At 45.6% G+C, this 17,737-nt stretch overlaps 1 protein-coding gene across 11 annotated transcripts in view; it reads left to right on the top strand.

Annotated features, from left to right (window-relative positions):
• Nucleotides 1-1,410: 1,410 nt before the first annotated feature.
• Nucleotides 1,411-17,737, top strand: part of LOC115651433 (ubiquitin carboxyl-terminal hydrolase 47-like) — a 47,631-nt gene continuing 31,304 nt past the window's right edge. For 8 of the 11 annotated variants that reach the window (XR_004000350.1, XM_030562478.1, XM_030562473.1 and 5 more), the window contains exons 1-5: nucleotides 1,411-1,545; nucleotides 1,802-1,915; nucleotides 6,000-6,099; nucleotides 10,510-10,632; nucleotides 12,971-13,162. Coding sequence is in view for 10 of the 11 variants with exons in the window: in XM_030562478.1 (XP_030418338.1) it covers nucleotides 10,518-10,632; nucleotides 12,971-13,162 (307 nt within the window). In the remaining variant the exon portion in view is untranslated. The remainder of the gene's footprint in view (nucleotides 1,546-1,801; nucleotides 1,916-5,999; nucleotides 6,100-10,509; nucleotides 10,633-12,970; nucleotides 13,163-17,737) is intronic. The other 3 variants (XM_030562471.1, XM_030562479.1, XM_030562472.1) reach the window with 3 other exon arrangements.

Genomic DNA, 17,737 nt, shown 5'->3' with positions numbered 1-17,737 from the left:
CACCAGGATTTGGGGGGGGGTGGCATTTTGCTGCCCTTGGCAGCAATTTGGCAGTGGGGGGTCCTTCCGCGCTCTGGGTCTTCGGCGGCAATTCTGCAGCGGGTCTCTCACTCGCTCCGGGACCCGCCACCAAAGTGCCCGGAAGACTGGGAGCACAGAAGGACCCCCCCGCCGCAGAATTGCCACAAACGACCGGGAGCACGGAAGGACCCCCGCCTAGGGCGCCAAAAACCCTGGCGGCACTCCTGCCTGAAGCTCAGCATGAGGCACCATAATGAGCCAGTGAGTACAGGAGCTATTCATGCATCCGTCATAACTGAACGACCCTAGGGAAAGTGTTGGGTTATCAAGGGACCAAACCTCAAATGTCTTGGTTTCGATTAGCTTAGCATGAAACTTTTTCTCCACTCAAGCTGCTCTGAAGAGACAAGGTGAAGTATCAGCCTCCTTTCCTTAGGGCCACGGTTCTTATATTACTAGCAATAAGGCTTTGCTTGATGGTTTTAAACCCCAGGAGAGGAAGGGTAAGGCAGTGGTTAGGGTGCTAGGTTAGCACTTGGGAGCCCTGGGTTCACATCCTTGATCACTTCAGACTCCATGTGTGGCTTTGGCAAGTGACTAAGGGCAAGTCAACACTACAGTGCTACATCTGCGCTGCTGTAGAGCGTCTGGTGACGAGTCACTGTGCTGATGGGAGAACTCTCTCCTGTTGGCATAATTGCTGCTCTCCCACTGACATAGCGACAGTGTTTTGGTCACTGTTATTTGTATCCCTTGGTGGGGGGGAGCTTTTTCTCACCCCTGAGTGATGTGAGTTGCATCGAATTAAGCAGTCATGTAGACCAGGCCTAAATCTCCCTTGCCTCAGTTCCCTCTGTATAAAATGGGGATAATACCACTGCCCTGCTTCCTGTGTGTGTTGGGTGTTAGGATAAAAAGGTGGAGATGCTCAGATCCTATGGAAATGGGGGCCACATAAGTACCAACAAAGTTAGCTCTCCCAGGGTCCTTCTGTTACTGTGTGTGCATGTGAATAATTGGAAATTTTCTATGTGTAAAAGTGCATTATGTTAACTTGTGCATTGAGTAAGGTGGGGCTGGTGGACCCTCCACACTCAGCAGCACAAGAGCAGGCCCATGGTGATTTAATGTTTGTTTGTTTTTTGAGGAAGTATATAATATTTCAATGCAGTGCCAGAGGATTTAGCCTTGTGACTCCCACTGGTGTTAAAGGAAGTTGCAGACCTAAATTAGTGCATGCTGAGCTGAATAATAAACACACTATACAAGAGTATATGAGTTCAAACTAATGTCAGTGACTTTCTTGCCAGCCAAGAGCCACTGCTCCTTCTAGTGGGCTAAAAAGGAAAATGTAGCAAACGTATTTGCTCAATCTGTCCTGTCATAACGAAAGTGATAGTTAAAGGACCAGCTGCTTCGAAGTCCTCAGGCTCAGTCTGTCCAGAGGGTTCAGCCTTTAGCTTTCTCCTTGGAACTCTGCTCAGGGGACTGACCTACACGCTGCTCAGGGACTTGTGCAAACAGGTAAGTTGTGTTACTGCGCAGAGGGGAAATCAGAACTTGAAAAGAACGTGTGTGTGACAGGTGGGGAAACTAGTTCACAATGTGTATCGGACTCACTGTGTGGAAAATACAATGGAGATTGTGTTGCAGGAGCGAGCAGTGTTAAACAGTGTGCGAATGGCAGTTTAGTTAAAAGGGGGAGTCAGACCTTTACATTCAGCTGGGTGTAGATTTTGCAGCTAGATGCTACTAACCTTTATGTCATGTGCTTGATTAGCCTGCAGGGTATCGAAACATGCACGAACCTGGGAAGACATCGGATGCTAACGACTGGTGAACTAAACCAGGCAGTTTGAAAGAGACGAGGGATGAGACAAACATGCAAAACCCAGTTAGTATTACTAAAATAAATAACAGTAATAATTTAGGTATTTTCATAGTACCAGTTGTTCACAGGGCATTTTATAAACCGGTATTGCTGGGAATACAAATCATCCCTGGGATAAGGCAGTTCTTAATAAAGGGGACCTCATTTTTTTTCTCCCTTAGCCTGTGATAAGCACTGTGTTCACCCTGAATGCGTTTGGCAAGCAGAAAGCAGGACAGGAGAAAACCCATTCATCTGGATTCCCGTTAAAAGCAAAACTTTCTTGTTTGATCAGAACCCAGCCGGGAGGCAGCACTACTTGGCATTCAGTGCAGGTTCAGTTCACTGGCAGGGTTTAGACTTTGATCTATATCTTTCATGTCCCCTCCCCCCTGAACATAGAGTGATAGCTGGGGTGGTGTTAGCCTCTCCGGGGGGGGGCCTGTTGTGGGCCTTTGCCCCACCTTGCCACAGTGTCCTGTCCTCCCTGTGGCCCCGCCCCTACTCCTCTTTTCCCTCCAAATCCCTGCCCCCTGTCCCCATGGGATGGGAGGCCGAAGCCATGCAGTGCTTGCAGCAGGGCTGGGAGAGCCCTTGCAGCACTTGTGGGGAGGATGGTGCCCTGGGCCCTTGCAAGACCCCCTGGGCACCTCCCCCGGTGATAGTCTGCATCATGCTTAAATCTGTCTCTTCATAGGCCCAGGAGATCCAATACCAGGCAGGAGCATGTCTGGGGAGTGTTGCTGACACAGTCAGCAGGGCAGTTGCATTCAACAGTGGGGAGCTGATAGGTGTGCTCACCTAGCTGGGCAACCAGGGCAAAAATGTGTGGGGCTTTAAAGGGGAGGGGCTTTCCATTCTCCATAACCCCTGGGGAGCGGAGTTCACAATACTGACCAGAGCGGTCAGTGTGGGACGGCTGCTGGAGACAGTTACGGTCGCCGTACGTAACGCAGTGTCTATGCTCACCATGCATCAACCTAAGTACATTGGCCATGGCTGTACGCCACTTCAGGAGGTGATGTTATTAAGTCAGTGTAACAGGGCATTTACATTGGCAGGAATCAAATTGAAGTGTAGACACATGCACAACTAGATCAGTGTAGGCTGCTTTGTGTTGACCTAGCATTGTAGTGTAGACCAGGCCTGAATGAGAGAGTCAGAAAGAGGAAGAAATAGGCAGCAGGGACTGGAAGAAAGGGAGAAAGCCAGGTGTCAAATCAGAGAGGAGTGTATGTGAAATGGCAAATTTGATGTTACCCGCTGGGATTATTTAAAAGAGAAAAGCAAAGCAAATATGTGTAATATCATTGAGCAAATAATTTTCTATTAATTGTCATGTTGAGAGTGTTCTGAATTTGTCTAGCTGTCTGAAGGTTTGTCTACATGGGGAGTAGCTGAGGACTATTCCTGATTAACTATTTCTGATTAGCTCCCTGTGTGGATGCTCTTATTTGGAGATAAGGCACTCTGAGGGCAGGTCTACATTATGGGGACAAGTTGATCTAAGCTATGAAATTAGAGTTACGTTAGTAAAGTAACTCAAGTCAACGTAGCTTAGATCTACTTACTAAGGCAGCACTTTAATCTGTTAAGTATAGACACAGCCTAAGTCTTTCAATATCTGATACAAACTTGTAGTTCTTTCCACCCTGTGCACAGATCATTTGTTTTAAGGTGACTCTTGGGGGTTTTCTCCATCTTCATTTTGTCACTATCCTTATTCGGTTGACATTTCTCTGCATTTGCAAATAAAAATCCTCCCTATCTGTGGCAGAAGGAGGAAGAAAGGATGGAAGGGCAGACAGAATTTTAAACGGCGCCCCCGTCCCCCTCCAAAGTTCCAAGCATAGGAGCTGCCACACGTTGCTTACCAGAGATTCGGGATTAGACAATATGTAAACTGAGAGAGAAAGTGTGACACTGCACCCCATATTCTTCATAGTTTTATGATATAATTATGACATAGTTATGATGCATTTTGTACAAGACAAGGCATGTGAGGTGTCATTGGAAAAGTTATGATTTGCTGAATATGATTATCCTATTTGTATGCATGTATCACTTTTGTATCTGAAGTTATGAATATTGTCAATGCATCTGTATTTCACATGTACTGAAACACTCACTAGGCAAGATGCTTTCAGTCTAAATAGCTGGCTGGGAAGGACCAGTTCATGGTAATGAGCCATTAGGAAAAACAATAGGCCTTTGGAGAAGCTTATCTCACCCCTGGTGAGCCTTCCTGGGAATGCTCCAGACAGCCTGTAAGTAATAGCTACTACAACTCTACTAGGGCAGATGACCAGACCACATGACTCGACTCCATATTGGAATGCCTGTATTTTCCCACAAACTGGGCTGGGAACTGGTTTTGGAACAAAGGATTCTTGCCACATGCTAAAGCTATATAAGGCAGGGAATTATATCACCTGGTGTTCTTCACTCCCCACACAAGAGGACTCCTAAAAACACCTGAGGAACAAAAACTGAACTGGGGAAAGCGCTGGACCCAGGCTAAAGGGATTTCTAGCCTGTATATGAAGACCTGGGAAACCCAAGCTGCAAAACTAATGCAGCTTGTACCTTAAAAATCCACAACCTGCTTGTATCATCAGCCAGGGTGAGAATTTGCTAGTTCATATCCTACCTTTCTAGTATCTTAGGCTAGTGTGTTTTTGTTTATTTACTAGGTAATCTGCTTTGATCTGTTTGCTATCACTTATAATCACTTAAAATCTGTCTTTTGTAGTTACTAAGCTTGTTTTATGTTTTAATCTAAACCCAGTGTGTCTTTAAGTGAAGTGTCTGAGGGGAAAATCTCAGCTTGGTTCCCACAAATGTGCATTTGCCTCTCCACACTGAGGGAGGGACAAATTGGGTAATAAATTCATACTGGTCAGAGTTTGTACCAGGTCAGGAGAGTACAACTCTGGGGTCCTAGGCCAGGGAGCTGGTGATTATTTTGTCTGTAGCTCCTTTATTGTTGGTTCGTGCAGCGGTTGGTCAGAGAGCCTGCGTGTAACTGCAAGTGGGTGTGTCTCTACCTGTGTGAATGCTGGAGGAAGAGTAGGATCAGGAGCGGGTCTCCAGCTTGTCCCAGCAGCACAGTGAAAGAGGGAGCCCAGGCTGGTGGGTCAGAGGGCTCAGTGGAACTCCATTCCAAGTGGCACCCCGGGGGGAACCCGTCACAGAGAGTGTATATGTGAAAGCCTTATTGGCCAGAATTGAATATCCTCTTAGGGCTTGTCTACATTTACAGTGCTGCTCCAGTGCTTAGCAAAAATGCTACCTACACACCAACAGGAGAGCTTCTCCCATCACATAGGTATTCCATCTCCGTGAGAGGTGGTAGTTCGGTCCATAGGAGAAGCTCTCTAGTCAACATAGTGTTGTCTAGACTGAGGATTAGGTCAGTTTAATACAGTCATAAATTTGTAGTGCTGACTAAGCCTTAGGCAAGTTATTGAGAACACAAAAGCACTGCTCCCCCAAGTAGTTTAGGGTATAACAGCTCTGAACTAATCTTTTCTTTGCTTTCCCTCCAAAATGGCTTTTGGTTCAGAGGCTTTATATCAGCAAATTTATGATTGGGCTATTTTTGCAGTTTCTGGCGGTTGTGCCAGAGTTTAGTAAAAGAAAGTGTATCAGGAATTTACTTAGATATGTCTTGGGTGCCCTGAAATAAGTTGCCTGGGATAGAGAGGTTAACCGTAAAGGACTCATTTCTTGTGCTTCATACTGTTGTCGATGTTTACTTGCTGCTCCAGGGGAAACCGAAGCTTTGATGGTATTCTGGTAGCCAGTAATGATTTCTCACAAAATCAGGGATCTGATCCTACTGAAGCCTGGGAACATCATGGACACTGTTTAAATAAACTTAAACCAGACCAGGAAAGCACCTAACCACATCAGAAGTCACTACCACAATACAAAAAATAAATAGTAATAACACTCACCACCAGTTTTGATCGGGAACCTTGGCTGTATCAGTTCTCTGGTCACTTTGACAAGTTGATATCTAGTAAAATACATTATCATTTTCTCTTCTGTTAATGATTATAAATAAATAACCCTGGCCGTGAAATAGATATTTTTCTGGTTACAGGCACATACGTGGGGCTGCGTAAACAGGATTCCATCTGCGACTTTAACCGTCTGCTGCAGTGTCCCTTCTTCACGCTAGAGCTCAGAGAGACCATCCTCAGGTGAGAGCGTTCACAGTAAACCCTGGGGTTACATCAGCAACAGCACACAAGGGATGTGTGGTTAGGCTGGGTAGCTGCATGGTTCTGGTGCTGCGGGACCCATTGTAGGACTGACCCGTTAAGACGAGACTGAAAGGGAAGCACTGTGGGGAAGGGAAGGAGATTGCAGCTTCCAGAAGAGGAGGGGCAGAGAAAGGAGCAGGCGTTGGTATCTGGCCACAGCGGTGTGAGGGAGAAGGGAAAAGAGATGGGGCAGCAGCCTGTAGGTATGGGAGAGCAGAGGAGGAGGGAGGCGAATCTAGAAACTATACAAACAGATGGGGCTCACTTCAAATGGTTTGAAGGCCCATTCCAATATTGTTATGCCCTGTCCAGAAGGGTGGCAGAGTGTTGTCCGCCCACCTGAGAGAGAGGAGCAGGGCACGGTGGCAGAGACATACCATTTAAATCCTTTAATGTTATGTTTCCTCTCTGGTTATCTTTAAAGAGCTGCTGCTTTGGCTGTCACATGTTTTGGCTACAATCTGACTGCTCTGCACTGTGTGGCATTCTTGGAAAGGGGGTTAGTTCCTTGGTTTCACTTCTGCAAGTTACTTACAGACAGTGGGTTAAGGACAGGTGTGCGACTAGTGAGGATCGCTAAGGGTTGCTGAGTCAGAAATCTCATTCCACAGAAGCTGCCATGGTAAAGCCTAAGAATAGGCTGCATGGGCGGCATGTAACGGAGGCTAGGGGAGGCTAAGCCTATCTAAAACTCACGCTGCTACGGACAGGATCTGTGGCAGATTTGGGGCCCCCTAAAAACTCTCCCCCTGCCATGGCCCCAGGGCTGGAGGAAATCTCACTCCCTGCCACAGCCCCAGAAGCACAGAGCTTTTCCAGTCCCAGGGCCGCAGCCCGCAAGAGGGGGTGGGAGGGAGGAACGTGTAGGGGGAAGAGGCAGAACGGGGCTGGGGCTGTGGGAACAGGGAAGGGTCGGAATGAGGTGGGACCATGGGTGGGACCACTGTTGGAAGGGGCAGAATGGGAGAGGGGCTCCAGGCTTGGAGCTCCAGCCAGGGCAGAGAACTCCACCACAGTCCCAGCCATGGCTGAAAGCTTGACCCCAGCTGGGGTTGAGCTCTCAGCTATGCCCCCTCGTCCCTACCAGCAGAGCCTGGGCTGTGAGGGGCTGAGAGCAGTGAACAGGGTTGGGGCCTTAGCCAGAAAAGGTGGGGCAAGGAGCTGCTGGTCACTGAAAAGGGCAGCAAATGAAGGCCAAAGCAGGTAGTTCTTGTCACACCCTTATCCAGTGCCTTAATGCTTTGTAACCCTGAGCCAGAGACATCCCCCCTGTCATAAACAGATAGTTAAGGGTTAATGTCTCTTTTACCTGTAAAGGGTTACAAACAGTGAACCTGGAACACCTGACCAGAGGACCAATCAGAAGACAAGATACTTTCAAATCTCGGTGGAGGGAAGTCTTTGTTTGTGGTTTTGGGGTTTGGTTTGTTCTCTCTGGGATCTGAGAGTGACCAGACGTACCTAAAGACTCTCTAATTTTCGGTTCAAGTAGTAAGTACAAGTAGAAAGGCGGTTTAGTCTTCTTGATTGTTTTCTTTATTTGCAAATGTGTATCTGGCTGGTAGAATTTTAATGTGTATTTTGCTGGAAGGATTTTAATTTGTATGAATGCTGGGGGGAGGATTATCTCTAGTGTCTATAAGCTGAAAGACCCTGTAATATTCCATCTTGATTTACAGAGATAATTTTTACTTTTTATTTCTTTTATTAAAAGCTTTTTTTTTTAAAGACCTGATTGATTTTTTCCCCTTGTTAAGGCTCAAAGGAACTGAGTCTGTACTCACCAGAGAATTGGTGGGAGAAGGGAGAGAGAAGGGGGAGGGAAGGTGAATTTCCTCTTTGTTTTAGATTCACGGAGCTTGAATCTGTATTACCTCTGGGTGAGGGGAAAAGGGGAGGGGGGAAGGGACATTTCTCTCTGTTTTAAGATTCAAGGAGTTTGAATCACAGTGATCTCCTAGTGTACCCAGGGAGGGAAAGATCTGGGAGGAAGAAAAAGGGGGAGGGAATGGTTTATTCCCCTTTGTTGTGAGACTCAAGGGGTTTGGGTCTTGTGGTCTTCAGGGAAGGATTTGGGGAGTCAGAAGTGTCCCAAAACACTATACTTTTGGGTGGTGGCAGCCTATCAGATCTAAGATGGTAATTAATCTTAGAGGAATTCATGCTGGTACCCCATCTTCTGGACTCTAAGGTTCAGAGTGGGGTTTTATAGCATGACATGGTGTGCAGCGTTGGGATCAGAATCCAAAAGCCAGTGAGTTAAAAGCAAAAGCCAATAGGATTTTTTTTTCTTCTTTTTTCTCTGCTAGCTGTTTGTAAGCAGGGGAGAGGGTTTTTAAAACTACAGCCAGAAAACATTTTTTTTTCCTTTTCTCCTTTCTGGTTGTGCAGAGAGACTGCCTGAAGGCAGAGACATTAGGTTTAACAAGGGTCTTTTGTTAAACAAAAGGACTCCAGCTGTGAGTCAACAGAGACCAGCAAAACACATTTGCAAATGAAAGGTTGTTTTTTTTTCTAACTTTGCTGGGAAAGGCTAGGTAGAAAAAGTTTAAAAAAAAAAACTCTGTTGCTAAGCAACCCTAAGGAGGCAACGGAGAAGCAGCATTTCAGAGGCAGTAAACACCAGAGGGCGCCCCAACACAAGAAAGCAGGAACCATGACTACCAAGGACCTGAAACAGGAACGGGCAAGACTGGGTGCAGAGGCACAAATCAAAGATGCAGAGCACAAGCGAGAAATGGAAAAAAGAGGAAAAAGAGGGGGAGCTGAAAGAAAGAGAAGAAAAAATCAAACAGGCAGCCCACAAAAGAGAACAAGAAGCCAAAGATGCGGCCCACCAACGAGAAATGGAAAAACAACAAAAAGAGATGGAAAAGCAACAAAAAGAGCAGGAAGAGAGGGAAAAAGAGAGAAAGCATGAACTGGAATCAGTGCAGGCCAGGCAGCATGCTCCAGCCAACCCTAACAACACTTCTCCAGTTATTGTTCCACATCCCAAGAAATTTCCCACCTACAAGGCAGGTGATGACACTGAGGCCTTCTTAGAAAATTTTGAAAGGGCCTGCCTTGGGTACAGCATCTCTGAAGACCAGTACATGATAGAGCTGAGGCCACAGCTCAGTGGACCCTTAGCAGAGGTGGCGGCTGAAATGCCTAAGGAGAACATGAATGATTATAAACACTTTCAAACCAAGGCCAGAATCAGAATGAGGATAACACCTGAGCATGCCTGTCGGCGGTTCAGAGCCCTAAGATGGAAACCAGATGTGTCATTTCCCCGACATGCCTACCACATTGGAAAGAATTTATGAGGCCTGGATATCAGGAACAAAGGTTAACACTATGGAAGAGCTGCACCTCCTAATGCAAATGGAGCAGTTCTTAGAGGATGTCCCTGAGGAAATAGAAAGGTACATCCTAGATGGGAAACCCAAAACGGTAACCGAGGCGGGGGAGATTGGAGCCAAATGGGTGGAAGTGACAGAAAAGAAAAAACTACTGTCAAGGGGAGCGAATACCACAGAGGTCACACCGACAATAAACCCTATAACCGAGGACAACCCAAGACCCCACCTACAACCCAAGGAAAGCCCCAGACTCCCTATTATCCCACCTCACCAGTCTCCAGTAACCCACCTCGGCCCAGTAACCAGTCAGCTGGGCGATGCTTTAAGTGTAATGAACTGGGACATATAAAGGCCAACTGCCCCAAGAACCCCAACCGAGTGCATTATCTCTATAAATCAAGATGGAATATTACAGGGTCTTTTAGCTTATAGACACTAGAGAGAATCCTCCCCCCAGCATTCATACAAATTAAAATCCTTCCAGCAAAATACACATTAAAATTCTACCAGCCAGATACACATTTGCAAATAAAGAAAACAATCAAAAAGACTAAACCGCCTTTCTACTTGTAATTACTACTTGAACCGAAAATTAGAGTCTTTAGGTACGTCTGGTCACTCTCAGATCCCAGAGAGAACAAACCAAACCCCAAAACCACAAACAAAGACTTCCCTCCACTGAGATTTGAAAGTATCTTGTCTCCTGATTGGTCCTCTGGTCAGGTGTTCCAGGTTCACTGTTTGTAACCCTTTACAGGTAAAAGAGACATTAACCCTTAACTATCTGTTTGTGACACCCCCTAACCAATGAGGTGAGAGATGAATTCCATCTGTTCTTTCGTTTCTGGGATTCCTCATACTGTGCCACCAACAGGATCCACCCTGACACCGGGAGAGACCATTCTTTCCTGGAGGCACTGCTGTAGTCTCAGTGATTTCAGAACCTAGATTCTACCTGTACCGTGGCAATTTAGTTGTTTGTCTCTATTGTATTTTGTAGCTGCAATCATGTTGGCGACTCCCACATCATGTACCATCTTGCAAAGGCAGTGTCAAGAGATGACTGGTAATTCATCACCACCTAATACTGAAGAAATTATCCAATATTTTAGGATGAACAATGGTAAGATGTTCAAAGAGTAATTATCAATGGTTCACTGATCAAACTGGGAGCGTGCACCTAGTGGGGTCCCACTGAGGGCAGTTCTGGGTCTGGTACTAGTCAATATTTTCATGAATGACTTGGACAGAGAGTGCTTATAAAATTTGAGGATGACTCCAAGCTGGGAGGAGCTGCAAGCACTTTGGAGGACAAGATCAGAATTCAAAAGGACCTTCACAAAGTGGGGAACTGAGCTGAAATCAACAAGATGAATTTAAAAAAAAAATGCGAAGTACTTCATTTAGGGAGGAAGAATCAAAGGCACAACTACAACATGGGGAATAACAGGCTAGCTAGTAGTACTGCTGAGGGATGTGGGATTTGTAGCGGATCACAAACTGAATATGAGTCAACAATGTGATGCAGTTACAAAAAAGGTTAATGTCATTCTGAGGTGTATTAACAGGAGTGTCATGTGTAAGTGTCATTGTCCTGATGTCCTCAGCAATGGTGAGCCCTCAGCTGGAGTACTATGTCCATTTCTGGGTTCCTTGTTTTAGAAAAGATGTGGACAAACTGGAGAGAAGAGAGCAGCAAAAATGAGAAAAGGTTTAGAAAACCCGACCTACGATGAAAGTTTTAAAAACTTGGCTGTGTTTAGTCTTCAGTGAAAAAGACTGAGGGGGAATCTGAGAACAGTCTTCCAATATGTGAAGGGCTGTTATAAAGAGGACAGGGATCGTTGTTCCCCTTGTACACTGAAGATAGGAGAAGAAGTAATGACCTTAATCTGCAGCAAGGGAGTCTGACATACCTGGTCACAATTCAGACCAATGAGTAGCTGTGTCACCTCTGCCCTCTAACATGGGGTTCTCTTTACAATACCTTGCTGCTGTGACCTCCAACCTTTACTGTTCACAGAGAACCTCCAGCATGTAAGTTGCTACCAGCCATATCTGTGTGTGTTGCAGCCAGCCAGCCAAGACCAGCTTCAGTTATACAGTAGGGTGACCCCAATGCACCCCAATCCTAGATTTCCCCCCTGAAATGTCTGTCCTGTACTGCCGAGCCCTCTCTGGGACAATATAAATGATACCAAGGCCATTATTGCTTTAATAGAGATAATATGCACTTAATTTGCCACCTCAAATGGAGTTTCCCAGACACTTCAATTTAAACTCACTGGATTGCATAAAATAATGAAACAAGTTTATTAACTACAAAGAGATTTTAAGTAAGTACAAGTAACGAGGCATAAACATCAGAAATGGTTAAAAAAATAAAGAAACACAACTGGTGTCTAACAACAAACTATGTTGAATTCAAAGCAAAGTTTTCTCATCACATTCTCTCAGCAGTCTTACTGACCAAACGTCTTAGGGCAGGCCCTTTCTCCAGTTCAATGGCTGCTTCCTTTGTCTCTTCTGGTGCAGTGAATTGATAGAGAGAGGAGGGTGCCTTGAGTTGTTGTTTTTCCCTCCTTTTTGTAGTGTCAATTGCTGTCTTGGAAAACATTTCCAGCTGAGATTCAAGAGACAAAGTCTATAGGGAAGGATGCTCCCTGCTGCTTTCTCCTCACTGGCTGGACCTTCTTTTGTTTCCCTTTCTGCTTGATGACTCTGTTTACTGCTTAAATGAAAATTAAGCAGAGCACACATTCCTTGTTTTGAGACAGACCTGTTCACCAACTTCTGCCATGATTTGGAACATGTGTTAATAACATTATACAGGGAAATCTTGTGATTTCACATACAGTGTTCCCACATGCATTTTGGGGGCAATATTGACTAGCAAATTATGAGTGTTCAGATGATACCTCACAGGGTATACTGTGTACAAATATTATTACAACAGTGTGCAGGACAAGACACAAGTGTGCAGTCTGTCCAATCATCCAGCCCATACTTCTTTAACTTGCTGGCAAGAGTACTGTGGAAGACTGTATCAAAAGCTTTGCTAAAGTCAAGGAATAACACATCCACTGCTTTCCCTTCATCCACAGAGCCAGTTTTCCCATCATAGAAGGCATTTAGATTAGTCAGGTCAACTACTTTCTATGGGAGGTGGTGGTGGTGTGGGGGTTTAAAGGCACTGGAGACAGGAAATGAAGTGAACTCTAGCCCACCCAAAGGTTACACATACACGCCCGTACACCTAAGGTCTCTGATTCAGGGCTCTTTAGGCTTGTATCCAAGATGGGTAATTGTCTCCCACTTCTCTCCATTCTGCAAGCACTGTTCTGAATATCATTTTAGCACTAAGATAGTGTCCATTTATGGCGTCCTTGCTGCAGGTTGCTGACTGTGCTGTGGAGGAAAGATGACTATCTCAGTACTGTTTCTGTCTCATTAAATCATAGGTAAACCTGCTGGGCCATCTGTTGAGTCTGTGGGCAACTTTGACATTAGTGATACATCCAGCCAAGGCTCCTCACCTGCACGTGAAACTCAGATGTCTTGGGAGACAGAGGATGCTGCCATGCAAGAGGGTGGATCACCGGCTTTCAGCAGGAGTGCATCCCCAGTGCAGTTACCGTCTGACCCAAGAAAAGGTATTGACGTGTCCCAACCAAACTCAGCCTTCCTATTTCCCTGGCTGGCCATCTCAGTGCTGCATGAGGCTATGCAGAAGGATAGATCCCCTCCACTGGCCCACCCAGAACACAGGGGCTTCGGCATGTTCTCCTCTGCCAAAGAGACTCGTCTTGGTGACTTTACTGAGTAAAAGGCCTGTCTTGGAGTGTCATTGGGTCGTCTGGGAGATGCTATCCACTCTCTAACCTGAGAGCAGTTCATGCTTAGTTGGCTAGCAGCATGGGGGCAACGTGACCCTGCTACTGGGTCTGTTGCGATTTCTAATTTTACTTCAAAGTTAATGTGTGCTCTTGTTTTGACATGACTTGATCTTATCTCATTGCACTGATGAGACGTGTATATAGAATAAGGTCAGGATATTTTGTTTTGTCTCTAGTTCTGTCTGTAAAGCATGCTGGGATCTGAGGGGAGTTGCAAGTGCTTACCCTGGGCTCCCCATTAGATGGAAGATATTAATATGTTACAGCTATGGGTAGCTGCCCCTTTGACTCCTCTTCAGTCTCTCTCTTGAGTACACTCTCTTCAGGGCAGACCCTGTCCTTTCACTCTTCTCGGTGGAATCCCAAAATTCTCCCCCTCACAGACCAGGTCTGTGGGCTGCCCCACCTCTATTTTCTGATCATGACTTTTCAGCAGGTCCAATTGGATTTGGCATCTGCAAGAGAGTTCCCTTTGGGAGTTGTGACCTGTGTGTACATGCCATGACTCGGAACTGCTTCATAAACATAAGAAGGGCCATACTGGGACAGACTAAAGGTCCATCGATCCCAGTATCCTGTCTTCCAACAGTGGCCAATGCCAGGGGCCCCAGAGGGAATGAACACAATAGATAATCATCAAATGATCCATCCCGTTGTGATGTTCCCCTCTAGTGTTATCTGGACTGGTAATCTACTAGGCCTCCAATCCTTGACTCTGAGAGCCAGCCTCACCCTGCTCTGCTACGAGAACCCTCACTCCTGGGATGTTCACGCACAGCCTCTGGCATGTAAGCTGCTTCCAGCTACTTGCAAGCAAATGACACTAGCCAATATCTCCAGTCCCAGAAACAACCCTTGGAACCTCCGTCTTGAAGTGTCCAGTTATGCCGACTGGACGCTGGAAGCTTATATAAGTTTGTCAATTTAACAAAAGAAATTGATATGTACCAGGCTTGTCATCCCAAGGGGAGTTTCTGACACACTGTAAACCAAATGCACTGTCTTAGGTAGAATAAACAAACAGATTTATTAACGATAAAGGTGTATTTAAGTGATTATAAATCAAAGTATAAGAAGTCAGATTTGGTCAAATGAAATAACAGCAAAACGCATTCTAAGCTGAGCTTAACACTTTCAGTGCCCTTACAAACTTAGATGCTTCTCGCCACAGGCTGGCTGGTTGCCCTTCAGCCAGGCTCTCCCCTCTGATCAGTGGTTCAGTCGCTTGGTGGTGATGGTGTTTGTAGATGTGCATGGAAGAGAGAGAGCAGGGCAAAATGTCTCTCCCTTTTATCATGTCCTTTCTTTCTTCTTGGCTTCCCTCCCACCCGCCACTTCGACTTCAGAGTCAGGTGAGCATTAGCTCATCACAGTTTCAAATTGCCCAAAGGAAGGGGGGTGACTCCCTTGAGGGTCTAACAGGTTATTTTGTTGTGCCTGAGCCAGTGTCTATTGTTCCTGTGAGGCTGGGCTGCGTTTGTCCCATCCATGCCCTGATGAGGTGTGAAATCCCCTCTGTTTCGGGAGAGTTTTGCCTGGTCTTGCTTTAAGCCATGAGGATACATTTTCGGCCTCATAACTATATACATGAAATTATAACCTTACTATAACATTACTGTAGCAATTACTACAACATTACTTATAACCTTACTATAACATTATAACCTTACTATAACATTACTGTAGCAATTACTAATAACATCACTATAACAACCATGCTCAATGCATTAAGTCTTCCGAAGACACCCAGCAATACCCCACAATCATTTTATAAAGGTGAACATGGGGGTGTAGGGTGTCCCACCCCCGCCCAAGGTACAGAGCATCACACCCATGTCACCCATTCTCAGCTGTTAGCAAACAGAGGCTGGGGACACCATTCCTGCCCATGTTGGCTAATAGCCATTGATGGACTTGTCCTCCATGAATTTATCTAGTTCTTTTTTGAACCCTGTTATAGTCTTGGCCTTCACTATATCCCCTGGCAAAGAGTTCCACAGGTTGACTGTGCATTGTGTGAAGAAATACATCCTTTTGTTTGTGTTAAACCTGCTGCCTATCAATTCCATTGGGTGACCCCAAGTTCTTGTGTTATACGAAGGAGTAAAAAACACTTCCTTTTTTACTTTCTCCACACTCGTCATGATTTTATAGACCTCCAATAATATCTCCCCTTAGTCGTCTCTTTTCCAAGCTGAAAACTCCCAGTCTTATTAATCTCGCCTCATATGGAAGCCGTTCCATACCCTAATCAATTTTGTTGCCCTTTTCTGAATCTTTTCCAATTCCAATATTTCTTTTTTAAGATGAGGTGACCACATCTGCACAAAATAAAGTTCCACATCAGCATGGAACTGAGACTTTTCGGGTTTAGTTTATTTTCCTGTATAAAACCAGAGTGAGAGACCATCCCAGAATAACCACTAGCCTGGTTGTTGGGGGCACTCGTGTGGGAGGTCGGGTCCCTAATTAGGAAGAGCAGGGACTTGAACGTGGGTGTGACAGGTCATGCCTGCTGCTCTGTCTTCTCGTGCAAATGGCTCTAACACCTCGGTTTGTAAACACTGAAGTGTAATGTGTTTGTTTTATTTCAACCACCACCCTTTACAGGCCTGGGCAGCAACTCTGTTTACAGGGATATACCAACATCATTCCCCTTTGGCAGAGATAAGAGAGGGCAGAGAGCTCTCCATGCAAAGATTTCCCTTTACCCCAGCCCTCCTAGCCTCTTTTACTCTCTCTGTGTCTCATCCCTACCAGTACAGGGGATGTTGGGTCCTGCTTGGTCAGAGGCAAATCTTCCAAGATACTGATCCCTGTATTATCAGGTAAAAGAAGGTGACTGGATTATCTAAACCCATCATCTGCCTTCCTGTGGACCTGAGGGGGGCTCCTGCTGGAGTGAAATCTGTGACCCAATGTAGCAGACAACATAAGAACAATCAAAGAAACAGAGGGCACACAGTATCCATACAGATAAGAGATCTCCCACATTCTTCACAATGTAATATTACTCATCTGTATTGTTAGGCAAAGCATTAAAAATGATCTGTGTCTCTTAGCAAGGGGAAAGGCTAGCTCCCTGTAGTGAGGAGTATGGAAAAGTTTCAGGCAGGCAGGAAAAGAATATTAGCAAGATAAATATTCCTGGAAATCATGTCATTATGGGAAACTTTAACTTCCCAGATATAGACTGGCAATCAAATACTACTATTAATAGTAGTACCAATAGGCTGCTTCACCAAATAGTCACTGAGCAAACAGGAGGTAATGTTATTGTAGACTTAGGATCATAGAATATCAGGGTTGGAAGGAACCTCAGGAGGTATCTAGTCCAATCTCCTGCTCAAAGCAGGAGCAATCATCCCAGCCAGGGCTTTGTCAAGCCTGATCTTAAAAACCTCTAAGGAAGGAGATTCCACCACCTCCCTAGTAACCGAGTCCAGTGCTTGGCAACAAGGGCACACTGTTGACTCATATCCAGCTTCTCGTCCACTGTAACCCCTAGGTCCTTTTCTGCAGAACTGCTGCCTAACCACACAGTCCCTAATCTGTAGCAGTGCTTGGGATTCTTCCATTCTAAGTGCAGGACTCTGCACTTGTCCTTATTGAACCTCATCAGATTTCTTTTGGCCCAATCCTCTAATTTGACTAGGTCCCTCTGTATCCTATCCCTACCTTCCAGCATATCTACCACTCCTCCCAGTTTAGTGTCATCTGCAAACTTGTTGAGGGTGCAATCCACGCCATCCTCCAGATCATTAATGAAGATATGAACAAAACTGGCTCCAGGACTGAACCTTGGGGCCCTCCACTTGATACCAGCTGCCAACTAGACATGGAGCCATTGATCACTACCTGTTGAGCCTGATGGTCTAGCCATCTTTCTATCCACCTTATAGTCCATTCATCCAGCCCATACTTCTTTAACTTGCTGGCAAGAATACTGTGGGAGACTGTATCAAAATCTTTGCTAAAGTCAAGGAATAACACGTCCACTGCTTTCCCCTCATCCACAGAGCCAGTTTTCCCATCATAGAAGGCAATTAGGTTAGTCAGGCGTGACTTGCCCTTGGTGAATCCATGCTGACTGTTCCTGATAACGTTCCTCTCCTCTAAGTGCTTCAGGATTGATTCCTTGAGGACCTGCTCCATGATTTTTTCCAAGGACTGAGGTGAGGCTGACTGGCCTGTAGTTCCCTGGATCCTCCTTCTTCCCTTTTTTAAAGATGGGCACTGCATTAGCCTTTTTCCAGTCATCTGGGACCTCCCCCGATTGCCATGAGTTTTCAAAGATATTGGCCAATGGCTCTGCAATCACATCCGCCAGCT

The sequence above is a fragment of the Gopherus evgoodei genome, chromosome 4 (genome assembly GCF_007399415.2).
Source record: "Gopherus evgoodei ecotype Sinaloan lineage chromosome 4, rGopEvg1_v1.p, whole genome shotgun sequence".
NCBI classification, from domain to species: domain Eukaryota; kingdom Metazoa; phylum Chordata; order Testudines; family Testudinidae; genus Gopherus; species Gopherus evgoodei.
This window is presented reverse-complemented; position numbering and strand designations above follow the sequence as displayed.